Genomic DNA, 18,539 nt, shown 5'->3' with positions numbered 1-18,539 from the left:
ACCTCCGAGATCCGTCCCCCGGCTCCGGCCGGCGCCACCGCCACCCTCAAGACCCCCGCAGCCCAGGCCCGGCCCCGCGCCGCCGACGCCCCCCGCGGCCCGACCCGCGCGCCCCGCCAGCCCGGGCCTCGTACCGTAGGTTTCGGACATGGCCGTCTGCGACATCTTGGGAGCGGCGCCGCCTCTCGCCGGGTCACCGGCTGCACTCGCCCGCGGTCCGCCGGCGCGTCTCGGTGGGGAAGGACCTGGGGTGGGGGACCGGAGGAGGGAGGGGCCCGACCGGTCCCCACGGCAACCGCCGGTCTCCCAGCGGCTGCGGCCCAGCCGGACTCCAGCTCCGCGCAGGCGCAGGGCCCTCCACCCTCCGTCCGGCCGCGACCGCGAGGAGGAAGAGGAGATGGGCTACGCGAGGCCCGGCCCACTCCGCGTTCGCGCGTGCGCACGGGGAGGCCGGGGCGGGGCGCATGGGGACTTCGGCGCGCGCCGGAAGCACGTGCGCGGGCTGGGCCCTCTGGCGGTGTGCGCCGAGGTGGGCAAAGCGGCAGGTGGGGGCGTTGGGGGCTGAGTCCCGATTTCCCTGAGGGAGGGTCGGGTAGAGGCGGGCGGTGGGCAGGTTTGGGGGTGACAGAGGGCTGGGGACAGTGGGGTCCAGTTGCCGGACAGAGGAGGAAGGTGCCCACACTGGGGAGGAAAGCAGTCCATTTGCCAAATTGGCCCGTCTCAGTTAAGACGTTGTCTTCGGTCATCATCTGCGGCTGTCAGCCAGGAAAAAACTTCCCTGACGCTCTTACGATGGAGGCCAGAACTTGGTTAATGTGTAACAAGGAGGCAGTAGGCCCCAGGTGTCCAGCCAGAGGTCGCCCTGTGAATGGGAGGCAGGTTCATTTACCCGTTGGGAAGCTAAGCTTTCACTCCAAACTGCCGGGGCCCTCTTGGATGGAGCTGAGCGGGTGTGGGCGGAATGACAGAAGCGCAAGATGCCCAGGTGCTGAAAGGTCATCGCAAGACTACAGACTGCAGCCTCTCCACATCCCGTTTTAGAGGGTTCTGGATTACGGTTGAGAAGTATCTCCTGGCCCTCAGCTGGGGATGTGTTTCCAAATTTAGGAGTTTTTTTTAATTTTTATTTTTTAACAGGGTCTGGCACTGTCAGCCCAGCCCAACCGATTCTCCCGCCTCAGCCTCCTGAGTAGCTGGGGCTAGGGGCTCACACGACCACACCGCGCCAATTTTTAAATTTTTTGTAGAGATGGGGTCTCGTTATGTTGCCCAGGCTGGTCTTGAACTCCTGAGTTCAAGCATCCTCCCTCCTTGGCCTCCCAAATTGCTGGGATTACAGGCATGAGTCATCTCACCTGGCCTTGGATAGTTTGGTTTCAGAAGCAAAACTGAGTTAGAATCCCCTTCTTTGGGAAATGTAGAGATAAACATTTATGGGAAAGAGAATTTTGGTTGAGGATTTGGCCCATCTGAGCTTGATCAGGGCCACATAGCGCCTCATAGTTCCCAACCTTGTTCACAATAGGTAGTCGAATGCTCAAAATATCCTTGGCTAAGCTCCCAAGTGACCTGGACTGTGTGGAAAATGCCAGTACATACTTTTGTGTGTGTGTGTGAGTCAGTTTGGCTCCGTCCTCCACATAAATTGGCATCAGAGCTTCCCTCTTCCCCAGTGGCTATTTGGGTTGGTATTTTTCTCTTGTCTCCGATCCTAATAACAAATAAATGCAGTTTTTTCTAAATCACAGAGAAGGCCCCATGGTGAAAAGTTGTGACAGCTGTAATTCCTAAAACTGTTTTGTATATATTTCTTGTTCAGTGGCTCAGATCATTTGTTGCTTTCTTGTTTGTCTCTCTGCATGTCGTGTTTGATTTAGGCTCCTGAGTATAACAGATTGGTTCTGATTAAAACCATTTCAGAGGAAAGACAGTGATCCCAGGAAGCGGGAGGAAAACAGCATCACCTGAAGTTATTCCTATTCGTTAGAGTTGTTTTCTTCCTACGAAAAACCGCTATCTACAAGAAAGAAGTCAGTGAGCTGCAGTGATAGCATTACTGACTGAAACTGGACCAGAGATCCCTGAAACCTGGACAAGGTGGTAGAAATACAAATTATGCTGCCATTTCAAAGCTGTGGGCAGTTTTCTACTTTGTGGAAAATGAAGACTTAGGTAGGCCTTTGGGAAAGACGATTTGTTTTGGAAAAACCACCCAAAGGGATCATTTGGTTTGCAAATGTAACTGCAGTATCACAACTGGGAGAAGAAATATACAAGGGCGAGGTTTGAAGGAGCCATTCAGTATCCTTGGATGATACTGTGGAAGATTCTTTGCATCTCAGTAACTTTGGATCTTTGAAGATCGAAGAAAATAAATTTCCTCAAAATATTTTTAGAGACTGCTTTGATTCTGAGGCACTGCTGATTATATGGAAGAAAAAAATACTGGAATATTAATTTGTGGTTTTCTCCAGTTATCGTCTCCCTTCTCTTTGGGGGAGGTTTGTGACACAGTAAAAACAGATATACAAAAGCCTAGGCATGTTGGAGATTTGCCTAAGGGAAATGTAATTATGAAGAAGGATTTTTTTCAAGCTGAAACTAGATCCCACTTTTTTCCAGGTCAGTGGGTCCTTCAAGTATCTGGTACTTTGCTTCCTGACAATGTTAAAGAATGTGGCATGACCTTACATTTAATGCCCAACGTGAGGAGCCCTGGGGCTTGATGCATGAGATTCTTGGAGCTAGGCCTGGTGGAGGGCACTGGTCACAGCCTCGGTGGAATGGTGACTTTCTTTGGTAACTGGAATTGAAGAAAATGAGTGGACTTGTGTCTGAGCACTTGGGAACTCAGCAATCCCTGGGTGTTACCTTGAGAAGGAGCCAAATTCCGGACATAGAAGTGGAGACTTGAAAATGGAAGCTCAATTCCACACCCAGGCTGGTGGAGACTATGACATATGACTCACATATTCAAGAAAGTAGACACCTCAGAGGTCACTGGGCCACTTTACCTTCCACTGTCAAAACTATGTCCATGATCAGATACCTCTGTTGCTAGGGAATATTCAGTCAGAATGGGCTAGATTAACTGCAGTAATGCAGATCTTTCAACCCATTTATGACTTACACAGCAAAGTTCCTCACTCAGACTACCTGTCCACTCCAACTAGCAGAGACTTGCTCATGGGCCCTCCTAGACCCGGGCCGACCGAGTGTGTTTTATCTAAATGCATCTCCACAATCACTCAGGTAGGAGTGGCTATGCATTAGGACCGATTGTGCATTAGCTAGAGAAGCACTTACCAGGAATTGCTATAAGAACTTCTATTTACATTTCATGGGCCAAAGCAAGTCATGTGGCAACACTTAATTTCAAAGAGGACAGGAAATGCAATATTATTATGTCCCTGAAAGAAAGGAGAAGAGAAAGTCTATGGAAAGACATTATGACTACCACTGGAATTTTCACCTGTCCAGGCAGCTCATCGTGCTTTTATTTGAAACAATTTTATTGAAGTATGATAGGCATAACTGCACATATGTATGTATTTATTTATTTTATTTTATTTTATTTTTTGAGATGGAGTCTTGCTTTGTTGCACAGGCTGGAATGCAGTGGCGTGATCTCAGCTCACTATGACCTCTGCCTCCTGGGTTCAAGTGATTCTCCTGCCTCAGACTTCTGAGTAGCTGGGATTACAGCCACGCGCCACCACACCTGGCTAATTTTTGTATTTTTAGTAGAGACGGGGTTTCGCCTTGTTGGCTGTGCTGGTCTCAAACTCCTGACCTCAGGTAATCCGCCTGCCTCAGCCTCCCAAAGTGCTGGGCAGCCTCCCAAAGTGCTGGGATTACAGGCGTGAGCCACCGCACCTGGCCTGCACATATTTAAAGTGTACATTTTGACAATTTTTGATATATGTGTACGCTTGTGCTTGCTGCTCCGGGGGACCGCTATTTCTAGGCCTTTTCAGTGGACAGAGGCATTTTTGTGATTGTTTTATCTCATTTGTCGCTTAGGAAGAATAGCTTCTTGTGAGGTTTAGTGGTGGTTTTGGGGTTGATAGTATAGGTCTTCATCATAGTCCACCTCCAAGTGATGATACACTACTTTATACAGAGTATAAGAAACTGACAACCATTTGCTTCCATCCTCCCCCAGCATCTGTGCTGGGGATGTTGTACTTCTACATATGTTGTACGCCCACATACATTGTTATTGTTTTTACTTAATAAGCTACTAATTCTCTGTCTCTCTTTTCCTTTTAATTGTGGTAAAATAGACATAAAAGGTAGCAACTCAACCATCTTGAAATGTACAGTGGCATTAAATATATTCCCATTGTTGTGCAACCATCACCACCATCCATCTCTAGAACGCTTCATGTTGCAAACCTGAAACTCTGTACCTGTTTAACAACAACTCCCCATTCACTTCTCCCCACAGTGCCTGGCAACCACCATTCTACTTCCTGTCTAGGAATTGGCTTCTGTCGGTACAGTACCTCATATAAATGGAGTCATACAGTATTTGTCTTTTCCTCACTGTCATATTTCACTTAGCATAATGTCCTCAAGATTCATCTGTAACATTGTAGAATGTGTCAGAATTTCCTTCCTGTTTAAGACTGAATACTATTCAATACTTTGTACATATATACTGCATTTTCAGCCAATTCTTTTCAATAGATTTAAACAATAAGAAAAAAGTGTTTTATATTTACTCACATAGTTACCATATCTAAGACTCCTTATTCTCTTGTATAGATTAGATTTCCATGGTCTCATTTCCCTTTTGTCTGAAGGGCTTTCCTTGACAGATCTTGAAGTGTAGATCTGCTGGTGACTAATTCTTTCAGCTTTTATATATCCAAAAAAGTCTTTATTTCACTTCTGTGTTTGAAGTTATTTTTGCTCAATTTCGATTTTTAGGGTTTTCAATTTTTTTTTTCTGACGTGAAGATACCGTTTCAGTGTTTTCTGGCTCATTTTGTTTCCAATAAGGAGTGAACTGCCATTCTTATCTTTATTTCTTTTATGCAACGTGTCTTTTATCTCTGCTTGGTTTTAAGATTTCATCTGTATCACTGGTCTGAAGCAATTTGATTATGATGTGCCTTGGTGTTGATTTTCTTTAAAGTTCTTGTCCTTGAGTTTCACTGAACTTCTCTGGTCTTTGAGTTTATAGTTGCTATCAGATTTGGAGTTTTTTCAGCCATTATTTCTTCAAATATTTTTTTCTGCCCCTGCCTCTCCTTTCCTTTGGCGATTCTACTACACAAATATTAGATCACTTGAATTTGTTTCACAGCTAACTCAGGCTTTGTTCATTTTTTGTTAGTCTTTTTTCTTTCTGTTTTTCATTTTTGTGTAATTTCCATTGCTGTGTCTTTAAATTCACTCATCTTTCCTATAGTATCTAATCTGCTGTCAATTCCATCCAGCGTATTTTTCCTCTCAGGCATTGCCATTTCACCCGCAGAAGTTTCACTCGGTGTCTGGACCTGCATCTGGGTCCTCTGGTTTCCGTGTTTAGTGCTCAAGCATATGGAACATATGTCATTTCTACTAACTTTATCACCTAAGTAATTTCTGAGATTGTTTATATTGATTGGCTTTTCTCTTCATTGTAGGTAATATTTTCCTACTTTACAAGCCAGATAATTTTTTATTGAATGCCAGACATTGAGAAGTTTACTTTGAGATACATATAATGTTTATTTTTATAAATATTTTTGAGCTTTGTTCTGGGGTGCAGGTAAGTTCCTTGGAAAGAGCTTGATGCTTCAGGTCATGTTTTTACACTTTTTTTAGGGGGTGGGCCCTGAGCAGCATTCTACTCAACAAATCCTTGAGTTATGAAGGTTTGCACCGTGATTGGTGGAATTCGGAGTTCCTCTGGGCCGTGCATGAGTGCTGGGGATTGTTTTCTCTAATATTCGCTGGTGATTCTTTATCTGGCATGGGGTAGGAGTGCCTACCACAGTAGGAATTTGAAATGCAGGTATTTCTTCACTTGCCTGCACTGCTCAGTAGACTTGAAGGGAACCCTCTGCAAACCTCTGGCACTCTCTCTCTCTCTGTAGAACTCTGCACAACCCCCAGCTCAGGGAGTGCTGCTTCTTCCTCCTGTCTGACTCCAGAGCTCGGTCTGTGGCACTCTTTCTCTGCAGTCACTTACTTGCTCATTCATTTCATCAGGTCTTAAGGCTTTCAATACGATCTAAAGCTGATGATTCCTTAATTTCTAGCTTGCCTAGGCTTCTATGTACAATTGCTTACTTGATACGTCCACTTGAATGAATGCCTATTAGGTTTCTTAATACTAACGAAATAAAAACCGAGGCCGGGCACGGTGGCTCACGACTGTAATCCCAGCACTTTGGGAGGCCAAGGCGGGTGAATCACGAGGTCAGGAGTTCAAGACCAGGCTGGACAGTATGGTGAAACCCTGTCTCTACTAAAAAATACAAAAAATTAGCCAGGCGTGGTGGCGCTCACATGTAGTCTCATCTACTCAGGAGGCCGAGGCAGGAGAATCGCTGGGAGGCAGAGGTTGCAGTGAGCCGAGATCATGCCACTGCACTCCAGCCCGGGCGACAGAGCGAGATTCCATCTCAAAACAAACAAACAAACAAACCAAACATCCAGATTTCTTGACCAAACCAGTGCCTTCTGCAATCTTTTGTATCTCAGTAAATGGCAGTTTGCCAGGTGTATTAGTCAGGGTCAGGGTTCTCTAGAGGGACAGAACTAATAGGATACATGTATATATGAAAGGGAGTTTATTGAGGAGAATTGACTCACACGATCACAAGCTAAAGTCCCATGATTGGCTGTCTGCAAGCTGAGGTGCAAGGAAGCCAGTGGTGGATCAGTCCAAGTCCCAAAACCTCAAAAATAGGGAAGCCGACAGTGTAGCCTTCCATCTGTGGGCAAAGGCCCAAGAGGCCCTGGCAAACCACTGGTGTAAGTCTAAGAGTCCGAAAGCTGAAGAACTTGGAGGCTGATGTTCGAGGGCAGGAAGCATCCAGCACGGCAGAAAGATGAAGGCCAGAAGACTCAGCAAGTCTGCTTTATTCTAGCCGCTCTGGTAGCCGATTAGATGGGGCCCACCCAGATTGAGGGTGGGTCAGCCTCTCCCGGTCCACTGACTCAAATGTTAATCTCCTTTGGGAACACCCTCACGACACACCTAGGAACAATACTGTGAATCCTTCAATCAAGTTGACACAATATTAAACATCACACCAGGGCCAAACCTTGGGAGTCCTGCCTGACTTCTCACACCCACATTTGATCCATCAGCAAGTCCTACAGGCTCTACTGTCAAGAGCATCCAGAATCTGCTTTTGCTACTCCCACTGCCCCACCCCCGAATCCTGGCCATCTCCTGCACCAGCCCGCCTTACCTCTCTCCTGCCTTTTGCAGCTACCTCCCCTTCCTGCTTCTATGGTTGTCTCCCTGTGTTGTCTTTTCTCAACACAGCTGCTAGAGCAATCCTATTAAAATGTAAATAAACAAAACCAAAAATAAATGACAATTCTCCTTTAAAACAGCCAGTGTTGCCTGTAATCCTAGGACTTTGGGAGGCCAAGATGGGTGGATCATTTGAGGTCAGGAGTTCGAGACCAGCCTGGCCAACATGGTGTAACCCCCCACCTCTACTAAAAATACAAAAATTAGCCAGGCGTGGTGGTGGGCGCCTGTAGTTCCAGCTACCTGGGAGGCTAAGGCAGGAGAATCGCTTGAACCCGGGAGACAGAGGTTGCAGGAACCCGAGATCATGTCACTGCACTCCAGCCTGTGCGACAGAGCGAGACTCTATCTGAAACAAAACAAAACAAAACAGCAACAAAAAAACAGCCAGTGTTGGAGGGAGGAGGGGACTATAGGTCCCATCAGGCCACCCTCTGCTCAAAGCCTCATCTCACTCACAATGGCCTATAAAGTCATCCATGGTCTGCTCCCCCAAACCCCTCATTCTCTCGACTCTGATCCTACAGGCCTTCTTGCTGGTTCTTGTACACATCAAGCAGCCTTTGGCCTCAGGGCCTTTGCATGTGCTTTTTTCCTCTTCCTGGAATGCTCTTGTCCCAGATGTCTACATGGCCCTCACAGCCCCCATGTGTTCTGCTCACAGGGCACCTCATGAGGGGGGCTTTTCTTTTCTTATATGAAATAGCAACCCCTCTCCATTTTATCCCCCCAGCACTTCATTCGCCCCCTATTTTGTTCTATGCCCCACTCCATAGCATTTAACATCACTTAAAATACATATCCTTTATTAGTTTATTGTGTGCTCCCTCTCTAGATTATAAGTTCTATAAGGGCAGGAAATGCTTTGGCCTTGTTCCCTGCTCCATCCCCATGCCTAAAATAGTATTTGGCACATAGTAAACCCTCAATCACTCGGAAGATGTTGAATGAGTGAATGAATGGAACAAAACTCAACAGCTCTCTATGGATTTAATGTAATGAACTTAATTGTAAATATGTTGATTTATGGGAAATTTAAAAGTGGGGGTCTCTGGCCGGGCTCTGTGCTCATACCTATAATCCCAGCACTTTGGGAGGCCAAGGCAGGCGGATCAATTGAGGTCAGGAATTTGAGACCAGCCTGGTCAACATAGTAAAACCCTGTCTCTATTAAAACTACAAAAATTAGCTGGATGTGGTGGTGCATGCCTGCAATCCCAGCTATTTGGGAGGCTGAGGCAGGAGAATCTTTTGACCCCGGAGGTAGAGGCTGCAGTGAGCCAAGACCACACCACTGTACTCCAGCCTGGGTGACAGAGAGAGATTCCATCTCAAAAAAAAAAAAATAGTGGATCTCTTATATGCTACCAAGTGATTGTGGGAAGGCTATAATAAAACTAAAGTATCATCTAATACTAGTATAATTTATTGAGTACTTGATAAACACTAGGTATAGTGCTAAGTGCTTTCTTTACATGTATTAGAAAACCTAATTCTTACAACAGGTTTATAAGGGAGTTATTATCCCATTTTACAGATGAAGAAACAAAGGCCCAAATGGATTATGTATTTTGTCCAGTTTCCACAGCTAGTATGTATCAATGTTGGAATCGCTATCTCAAACCAAACCAAACTGACACCTCTCCTTTTAAAAATGCAGTATAAAAAGCCCAAAACACAGAGCTGTGATTTCAAAAGGCATTGAATTATTTAATGCCTAAGGAAAACAGCGCTCTGTTGAGCCAGGCCCTGTTCTGGGTGCTTTATGTCACTTCCCTTGATCCTTACACCACCTGACAAGGTTGCTCGTCTTATCTTTATGTTATAGTCAAGGGTGACATCCAAACCAGGGCTCTTTATTGCACTGTGATGCCAAATAAGTACGGAGGCACAGATGAAAAAGTGTTTGTGGTAGAAAACATTCCCAGAGCACTTCTACAAATTCAGCATAAGCTTAGGTTAGCTTTAAGATAGAAAATAGTCCTGAAGTTAACATCCAGTTCTCTAATATGAAACTCAGATCTTTGAGTCTGTCATCCTCCAAAGCACAGAGATTTTGTTTATCTAACAGGAATATGCTGCAAATAACAGTCTACAACATTAAGCCAAGGCTAGAGTTGTGGATAGAGTTCTTGAGTTCAGTGATACGATAATTTCCTACCTTCATCTTCACATTTGAAAGTTACCAGCAAATCTTCCATCAGTTCTAATGTGATGCATCTCTGCTTATTTCTGCATTTAACAGCATTGATACCCAGGGATTATTCATTCCAGTCATTTAAATTCTTGTTTTGTATTCAGAAAAAGAGGATTTTCTGGTTCCTCTTTTCTTTTTAATTATATTTATGTGTTTCCTCCATATTCTGATAAAAGTACCATAGAATTATCTTTTATTTACTTATTTATTTTTGATACTGTGTTTCAAATTAAATGGCCTGTTTTCAGCCTGGTTTCTTATTTAAAAGATAGTTTTCAAAACAACTGCTTAAAAAAAAAAAATTCTCCATGGCTCACGCCTGTAATCCCAGCACTTTGAGAGGCCGAGGCAGGCGGATCATGAGGTCAGGAGTTCGAGACCAGCCTGGCTAACATAGTGAAACCCCGTCTCTACTAAAACTACAAAAATTAGCTGGGCATGGTGGCAGATGCCTATGATCCCAGCTACTCGGGAGGCTGAGGCAGGGGAATCGCTTGAACCCAGGAGGCAGAGGTTGCGATGAGCCAAGATCACGCCACTGCACTCCAACCTGAGGAACAGAGTAAGACACCGTCTCAAAAATAAAATAAAATAATCCCTGAACACCACCAACTGAAATTTTCTTTTATGGTTAATTTTAACATTTTAATCAGCTTTACTGGGGTATAATTTTACATACAACAAAATTCACCAATTTTAAGTGTAAAATGAGTTTTGACGAATGTACACGGTCATGCGACAACTTCAACCTCGTCCCAGTATGGAACTTTTCTGTCACCCCCAAGAGTTCTTTTATGCCTTTTTCCAGCCCTTTCTGGGCTCATTTTGAGAAGTTTTGATAACGGATTATTGGCTTTCACATGGGAAGATGTAACCTACTCCAGGAAACTAGGGTGGGGGTTTCTCCACTGCACAGCCCACCCACCATACGCTTCAGCTCTACACCTCTCAGCAGCTTGTCTTTCTTGCCCTTTCAAACATCTTCGTTTGTGTTCCACCAGCTTCTTATTAGGGCCCAGACAGTAGCCAATACCATTTCCATCTATCAGCTTGGTGAAATGTGCCCTTTAATGGAAGACTAATGAGGCCTAATAGAAAAAGCTTCCTGGCTTTATTGATGTTCCCTGTGACTTTACAGGAGAGAGAGAGATTTAGGTCAGAGTCATTAGACTTTCTCTTCCTTTCCCTGAAATGGTGTGGACCAGCAACCAGGCCAGCAGGCATGCAATCAAACTCTGTGGTGTCGCACCATGTCACCTTCCTGGATTAGATGACTGGGGCCGCTGTAACAAAGTACCACAGACCGAGTGGCTTGGACAACAGAAATTTATTGTCTCACAGTTCTGGAGGCCAGAAGTCCGAGGTCAAGGTGTCAGCAGGGTTGCTTCCCTCCGAGAGCTGAGGGAAAATCTGTTCCAGGCCTCTCTCCTGGCTTCTGGTGCCTTACTGGCCATTTTTGATGTTCCCAGCAAGCATTGCTCCTATCTCTGCCTTCATTTTTTTTATTATTATTATTTCTTTTTTTGAAATGGAGTCTTGCTCTGTTACCCAAGCTGGAGTGCAGTGGCACGATCTCAGCTCAGCTCACTGCGATCTCCGTCTCCCGGGTTCAAGTGATTCTCCTGCCTCAGCCTCCTGAGTAGCTGGGATTACAGGCGCGTACCACCATGCCAGGCTAATTTTTGTATTTTTAGTAGAGGTGGGGTTTCACCATGTTGGCCAGGCTGGTCTCAAACTCCTGACCTCAGGTGATCCACCCCCCACCTCGGCCTCCCAAAGTGCTGGGATTACAGGCATGAGTGCTGTGCCCGGCCAACCCCAGGTATTTCTAATGCAGGTGGTCCCACATTTGGAGAAATCCTGCTGGGGGTTGAGGAATGGTTTTGTTCCTAAAGGCACTGCCACTTGTGGAAAATGGAACAGAGAACAGCAGAGATTGAATACAGCATTAAATGCAGTGAGTGAGAAAATCCTTATGTCTGAGCAGTGAGGACATGTTGCTCGGAGATATTTCTCAGTTAGAAATATCTATGGGGCCTGGCCGCCATCACATCTGGGAAGTGAGGAGCGTCTCTGCCCGGCCGCCCATCGTCTGAGATGTGGGGAGCACCTCTGCCCTGCCGCCCCGTCCGGGATGTGAGGAGCGTCTCTGCCCAGCCGCCCCGTCTGAGAAGTGAGGAGACCCTCTGCCTGGCAACCGCCCCCTCGGAGAAGTGAGGAGCCCCTCTGCCCAGCAGCCACCCCGTCTGGGAAGTGAGGAGCGTCTCCGCCCGGCAGCCACCTCGTCCGGGAGGGAGGTGGGGGTCAGCCCCCTCCAGGCCAGCCGCCCCATCCGGGAGGGAGGTGGGGGGATCAGCCCCCCGCCCGGCCAGCCGCCCCGTCCGGGAGGGAGGTGGGGGGGTCAGCCCGCCGCCCGGCCAGCCGCCCCGTCCGGGAAGGAGGTGGGGGGGGTTAGCCCCCCGCCTGGCCAGCTGCCCCGTCCGGGAGGTGAGGGGCGCCTCTGCCCGGCCGCCCCTACTGGGAAGTGAGGAGCCCCTCTGCCCGGCCAGCCGCCCCGTCCGGGAGGGAGGTGGGGGGGTTCAGCCCCCCGCCCGGCCAGCCGCCCCGTCCGGGAGGGAGGTGGGGGGGTCAGCCCCCCGCCCGGCCAGCCGCCCCGCCCGGAAGGGAGGTGGGGGGGTCAGCCCGCCGCCGGGCCAGCCGCCCCGTCTGGGAGGTGAGGGGCGCCTCTGCCCGGCCGCCCCTACTGGGAAGTGAGGAGCCCCTCTGCCCGGCCACCACCCCGTCTGGGAGGTGTACCCAACAGCTCATTGAGAACGGGCCATGATGACAATGGCGGTTTTGTGGAATGGAAAGGGGGGAAAGGTGGGGAAAAGATTGAGAAATCGGATGGTTGCTGGGTCTGTGTAGAAAGAGGTAGACATGGGAGACTTTTCATTTTGTTGTGTACTAAGAAAAATTCTTCTGCCTTGGGATCCTGTTGATCTGTAACCTTACCCCCAACCCTGTGCTCTCTGAAACATGTGCTGTATCCACTCAGGGCTGAATGGATTAAGGGCGGTGCAAGATGTGCTTTGTTAAACAGATGCTTGAAGGCAGCATGCTCCTTAAGAGTCATCACCACTCCCTAATCTCAAGTACCCAGGGACACAAACACTGCGGAAGGCCGCAGGGTCCTCTGCCTAGGAAAACCAGAGAACTTTGTTCACTTGTTTATCTGCTGACCTTCCCTCCACTATTGTCCTATGACCCTGCCAAATCCCCCTCTGCGAGAAACACCCAAGAATGATCAATAAAAAAAAAAAAAAAAAGGGGAAAAAAAAAAAAAAAGAAATATCTATGGGTTAGAAACATACTATGGGCTGAATGAGAGCTGGTAGAAAAAGGGTGGTTGTCAGCTTCCCCTGTTCTTTCCTGAGTCTCACTCTCCCTCCTGCATTCTCCCTTCTTTCTTTCTTTCTTTTCTTTTCTTTTCTTTTTTTTTTTTTTTTTGCGATGGAGTCTTGCTCTGTTGCCCAGGCTGGAGTGCAGTGGTGCGATCTCGGCTCACTGCAACCTCTGTCTCCTGGCTTCAAGCAATTCTCCTACCTCAGCCTCCTGAGTAGCTGGGATTACAGGCACCCACCACCACGCCCAGCTAATTTTTGCATTTTTAGTAGAGACAGGGTTTCACCACATTGGCCAGGCTGGTCTCGAACTCCTGACCTCAGGCGATCCTCCTATCTCAGCCTCCCAAAGTGGTGGGATTACAGGTGTGAGCCACTGCACCTGGCTCTCTCCCTCCTTTCTTAGGGAGGATCTCGACTCAGAACTTTTCCTCGATCCTCTCTGTTGAGATGGTTGATTTCCTCCTTAAAACATTATCTGTTCAGTTTCTTTTAAAAATTTACTCCCCCTGCCCCCATTCTGTAGGAATTGCTGGGTATTGGCTGGGCAAGGAGTTTGGAGCCCTCTGAGCTGATAATGTAAAATCTTTGAGGGGAGAGACTTGAGCTTTCTTTTTTTTTTTTCTCCTGTAGCATCTGCCCCAGTGTCAGGCACATTTTAAGTGCCCAACAAACATCTGTGGAATGAATGAATGAGTGCTGGCACCACCTATAAGCACACAGTAAGGATAACCATGGAGAGAATATGCCGAGCCTTTCAATCAGCCCAGAAGAGCGCCGTCTGTTAAGGCGAAATGCCAGAATCCCAAGGAACAGATTCACCACCCAGGGGCGGGACTCAGGGACTGCTGATACTGAGGCTGCCCTGTGGATTTTCCTTCCAGATCCCTTCTTGATTTGCCCAAAAGAATTTCACGTTTTGTTTCAGTTAAGGAGAGGCCTTTCCTTACTGCTGACTTTAAGGAAACTGGAAATTGTGCTTGTAGGGGAAGTGGCTTTGGAACTTGGGGCCTCTTTGGGACCTGGTAGGCAATGGGGTTTCGGGGCAAGTTTGTGGGACATGTGTCTGAACAGGAAGGAAGGGAGGAGCAGTGGGGCCAGCCAGGAAGCAGCAGCCGAATGCAGATTTCTCTTCTCGTGCAGATTTGCTTAGAGTTGAACATTACCTCCCAGAGATAGATTGACTCCAATCCTGCAGAGATTGGCTATCCTGCTCTTCAGCTTATTTTTAGATATATGATCTCACTTGAATCTCACATCCAATGAGGAGTTCCTGACCCCTCAATTTAGCTCCACCTGGCATTCCAGAGCAATTCGAGGACCTGGTGGGGCTACTAGCAATCCACTGCTACATATAGGGGAACAATGAGTTTTAAAGCTGCTCAGAAATCTGTGATTCGAGTATCAGGAAATCCTTGACTCTTTATCAAATGTGAAGTTGCTGATTTAAGAAATAAAGTTAAGAAACAATATTCATTAACAGAATGGAATTTAATGAAACCGCTGGTGTTTTGGGGTTATTTTCTGGTCACGTAGTGCCCCCTGGTGGGTTCACTGACATACTCTTCTGGAATGCTCCTTTCCCAGGCTGTGCTTTGTGACAAGGCCAGCACCAGCAGGGTGATTCCAAGAATTTGCAGTTTAGGCACAGTCCAACGATGCTCTAAAGATTGTCTGCTAAGGGAAAAAATGAGTTATGAAAATGCTGTGGGTTGTATTGTATCCCCCACCAAAAGATATGTTAAAGTCCTAAGTCCCAGTACCTGTGAATGCAGACTTATTTGGAAAAAGGGTCTTTGCAGATGTAACTATGAAATTAAGGTGAGGTCATTAGGGCAAGCCCTTAATCCAGTATGACTGTGTTCTTATAGAGGAGGAGAGGCTGGGTGCAGTGGCTCACACCTGTAATCCCAGCGATTTGGGAGGCTGAGGCGGGAGGATTGCTTGAGCCCAGGATTTGCTGGGCAACATATCGAGACCCCATCTCTACTAAAAATTTAAAAATTAGCCAGACATGGTGGCACGCAGCTGTAGTCTCAGCTACTTGGAAGGCTAGTGGGAGGATGGCTTGAGCCCAGGAGTCCGAGGCTGCAGTAAGCTATGATCATATCAATGCACTCCAGTCTGGGCAACAAGGAAGACCCTGACTCAAAAAAACAAAACAAAAACAAAACAAAACAAAACAAAAAAAGAGGAGGAGAGAGACACACAAGGAGAGAATGCCAGGTGACAATGGAGACAGACACTGGAGTGATGCATCTGCAGACCGAGGAATGCGCAAGGATTGCCAGCACCCCCCAGAAGCCAGGAGCGGGGCATGGAATAGAGTCTCTCTCAACCCCTCAGAAGGTTCTAACCCTGCTGATGCCTTGATCTTGGACTTCAGCTTCCAGAACTGTGAGATGAGATATGTTTGTTGTTTAAGCCTCCCGGTTTATGCTGCTTTGTGATGGCAGCCTAAGCAGACGCATACAGAAAGAACCGGGGATTTGAGTCGGAAGAACTGCTTTGAGTCCCAGCTACCACTTAGTACCTGAATGACCTTGGGCAAAGAAGTTCAATTTTTCTGAGCCTCAGTTTTATAAACTGCAAAATGGAGAAATACAAAGGTAACTGTTCTCCTGCCTCAGGATCCCTGTGAGGATGAAGTGTGACTATGTGTATAAAAACATTTTGTTTATTGTACAGCACTGTGTACTGCAATCTTATTACATAAAGAAAGGAAGGTGGGAGGTAGTAGAGCGGAGTGATTACGAGCTAGGCTCTGGCTGGGCACAGTGGCTCATGCCTGTAATCTCAGCACTTTGGGAGGCTGAGGTGGGTGGATCACCTGAGGTCAGGAGTTTGACCTGGCCAACATGGTGAAACCCCATCTCTACTAGAAATACAAAAAAAAAAAAAAAAAAAAATTAGCCAGGTGTGGTGGTGGGTGCCTGTAATCCTAGCTTCTTGGGTGGCTAAAGCAGAAGAATCACTTGAACCCGGGAGGCAGAGATTGCAGTGAGCCAAGATCGCGCCATTGCACTCCAGCCTGGGCAACAGAGCGAGACTCCATCTCAAAAAAAAAAAAATAAATAAAGCTAGACTCTGAAGTCAGTTTGCCAGGGTCTGTGAGTGGAAATGTTACAAAGAAGCTTCTCATGAAAACTTGACTCTCAAATGAGCCAAAGGCAGTGATGCCCAGAAATGGAGTTGTGGTAACACTTAAAGGAATGTATCAGTCGTCTATTGCTCTATAATGAACCCCAAAACTTAGCAGCTTCAAATGATGAGCTTATTCTTTCACACCGTCTCCGTGGATCAGGAGTCAAGGGCAACTTAATTGGGTGCTTCTCACTTGGAGTCTCTTGTGAGACTACAGTCACCTGAGGTTTAGACTGGGGCTGGAGGACCCACTTCCCAGATGGCTCACCCACCTGGCTGTCGGCAGGAGGCTGCAGTTCCTCTCCATGTGGTCGTCTCCACAGGTCTGGTGAGTATTTTTACAATATGGCATCTCATTCTTTCCACCTCCCCTTCCTGCCCACCTCACCATGCCCAACGTGTTTTTTCTCTTGTCAGTGATTCTCAACCTGTATGGAGTCACAGGCTCACTGTGACCTAATGAAAACTAGGGACTCTTCCTGAGTAAAGTACACACATGCATTTACACAGAATATTCTAGATAGAATTTCAAGGGGCTCCAAGGTTAAGTACTAATTGGGTCCACAGAGAGCTCTGTCAAACGTGAATCAAATTGTGTAATTCCCTGTTTAAATCCTTCTGTGACTCCCACTGCCCATAGGATAAAAAACCTCTTTAGCACACCATGATCTGACTCCAACTTACTTTTAGTAACAATAACCTTATCATCACATGGAATGTCTTCTACATGGCAGACACTTTTCACACTCTCTTTCTAATTCTTAGAAGAACTCTGCAAGGAGTGGATTTTATGATTCCATTTTAGAGATAAGGAGAAGCTCAGAGCTGAAATCTGGCTGATTCAGCACCTGCCTCATCTCCCCCACACCCCCAAGTGAATGGTTGAGTTTAGGGGAGCCCGGATTCTTCTGACTCTGAAGCTGGCATCCCTCCAGGCCTGGCCACCCCGCTCTCTGCCCCTTCTTGTCTACTGCCAGGCACACTCCTCTCTGTTGCTTCAGAACCACTCATCATTTCCAGACATGCTGTGGGTTTTGTGTAGGAAGCTTTTTCTACCTTAAAGGTCCTTTCTTCCCATCTTGTCCTCCTTCTCCAACCTTCTCTAATCATTGTGCTCTGATATCCTATTCCTTCTTCAAGACTCAGGGTGTCATTTCTTCCATGATCTTTTCCTGAACTATGACTTTCCAGTGCTCCTTTACATATTCCACGGCAACCACCAGGCTGTGTCATAATTTCTCATGTACTCACCTATATACTTACTACCCCTAGACTGTTTCTTGAAGGCAAATATCAGTCATGCCTTTCTAACCTTTTTATAAATCTAGCTTTTCATAGGATAGGTGTTCACTGTATATTTGTTGAGTGAGTGAATGAATGAATGAATGGCATTTTCTGTAAGAATTCCCCCTAGCATGTAAATTATCCAGCTTTTGAATAAATGTAGCTAGGATCTAGGGCTTCTTGAGGCTTCAGTCTTTCTAGGATATCTCTAATGAGCCTAGGGGTGGCAGTGTGATGCCACACCTGAAAATACTCTGCCATTTTCAAAGCTTTAACATTTTGGCACCCAAGGGGAGAAGCCACAGAGTTTATCTGTGCCTAGCTTTTGTAGTTAACCTGTCTCATTTTAACAGGCAGGGAAATTGACACTCTGAGAATGAAAGTATTTCTACCCAAGGTCCTGTCATTTAATGTTGTGCTGAATAGGGACCAGGAGCTGGATGTCCTGAGCTGCGTGTTGAGATCTTCTCCCTACAGACAATGTTGAAGACTTGTAAAGGTTCTACCTCTTTGAAATCTTTTTTTTTTTTTTTTAAGATGGAGTCTCACTCTGTTGCCCAGGCTGGAGTGCAGTGGCACTATCTTGGCTCACTGCAACTTCCACCTCCTGGGTTCAAGCCATTCTCCTGCCTCAGTTTCCCGAATAGCTGGGATTACAGGCATATGCCACCACGCCTGGCTAATTTTTGTATTTTTAGCAGAGACACGGTTTCACCATGTTGGCTAGGCTGGTCTTGAACTACTGACCTCAGGTGATCCGCCTGTCTCGGCCTCCCAAAGTGCTGGGATTACAAGTGTGAGCCACCACGCCTGGCCTACCTTCGAAATCTTAAAGGGCAAAGCTGACTTCAAACAGACTTCAAGCAGTTGTTTTGGTATGGCTCCATTTTAATAAGAAAAAATATAAATGTGTAGATGGATACATCGACAAAATGGTAAAAGAATATGCATCAAGTAATAACTGTTATCTCTGGGATTAGATTAAATTAAACTTACTTATTTATTTATTTATTTATTTATTTATTTATTTATTTATTTATTTTGAGAT

The 18,539-nt window shown here is 46.6% G+C and overlaps 2 protein-coding genes across 6 annotated transcripts in view; one reads left to right on the top strand and one right to left on the bottom strand.

Annotated features, from left to right (window-relative positions):
* The window catches only part of RAB4A (RAB4A, member RAS oncogene family), a 34,722-nt gene extending 34,279 nt beyond the window's left edge, over window positions 1-443 (bottom strand). Inside the window, exon 1 of one of the 3 annotated variants that reach the window (XR_008677721.2) lies at window positions 135-266. Coding sequence is in view for 1 of the 3 variants with exons in the window: in XM_019031641.4 (XP_018887186.1) it covers window positions 135-165 (31 nt within the window). In the remaining 2 variants the exon portion in view is untranslated. Of the gene's footprint in view, window positions 1-134 lie in introns of all 3 variants that reach the window. The other 2 variants (XM_019031641.4, XM_063707618.1) reach the window with 2 other exon arrangements.
* On the top strand, window positions 134-15,923 carry LOC134758736 (putative HTLV-1-related endogenous sequence). Of its 3 annotated transcripts, XR_010134259.1 has the most exons (3): window positions 134-529; window positions 1,878-3,544; window positions 13,697-15,923. XR_010134259.1 is itself a non-coding variant. In XM_063707621.1 (2 exons), exons 1-2 carry the CDS (start codon window positions 149-151, stop codon window positions 13,757-13,759), a joined length of 444 nt encoding a protein of 147 aa, XP_063563691.1. In that variant the 5' UTR covers window positions 134-148; the 3' UTR covers window positions 13,760-15,923. The 3 variants fall into 3 exon arrangements, 2 of the variants coding, with proteins under 2 accessions (XP_063563691.1, XP_063563693.1); XM_063707621.1 differs by lacking the exon at window positions 1,878-3,544; XM_063707623.1 differs by lacking the exon at window positions 13,697-15,923 and having other exon boundaries at window positions 1,878-7,560.
* The last annotated feature ends 2,616 nt before the right edge of the window (window positions 15,924-18,539 follow it).

The sequence above is a fragment of the Gorilla gorilla genome, chromosome 1 (assembly GCF_029281585.2).
Source record: "Gorilla gorilla gorilla isolate KB3781 chromosome 1, NHGRI_mGorGor1-v2.1_pri, whole genome shotgun sequence".
NCBI classification, from domain to species: Eukaryota; Metazoa; Chordata; class Mammalia; order Primates; family Hominidae; genus Gorilla; species Gorilla gorilla.
This window is presented reverse-complemented; position numbering and strand designations above follow the sequence as displayed.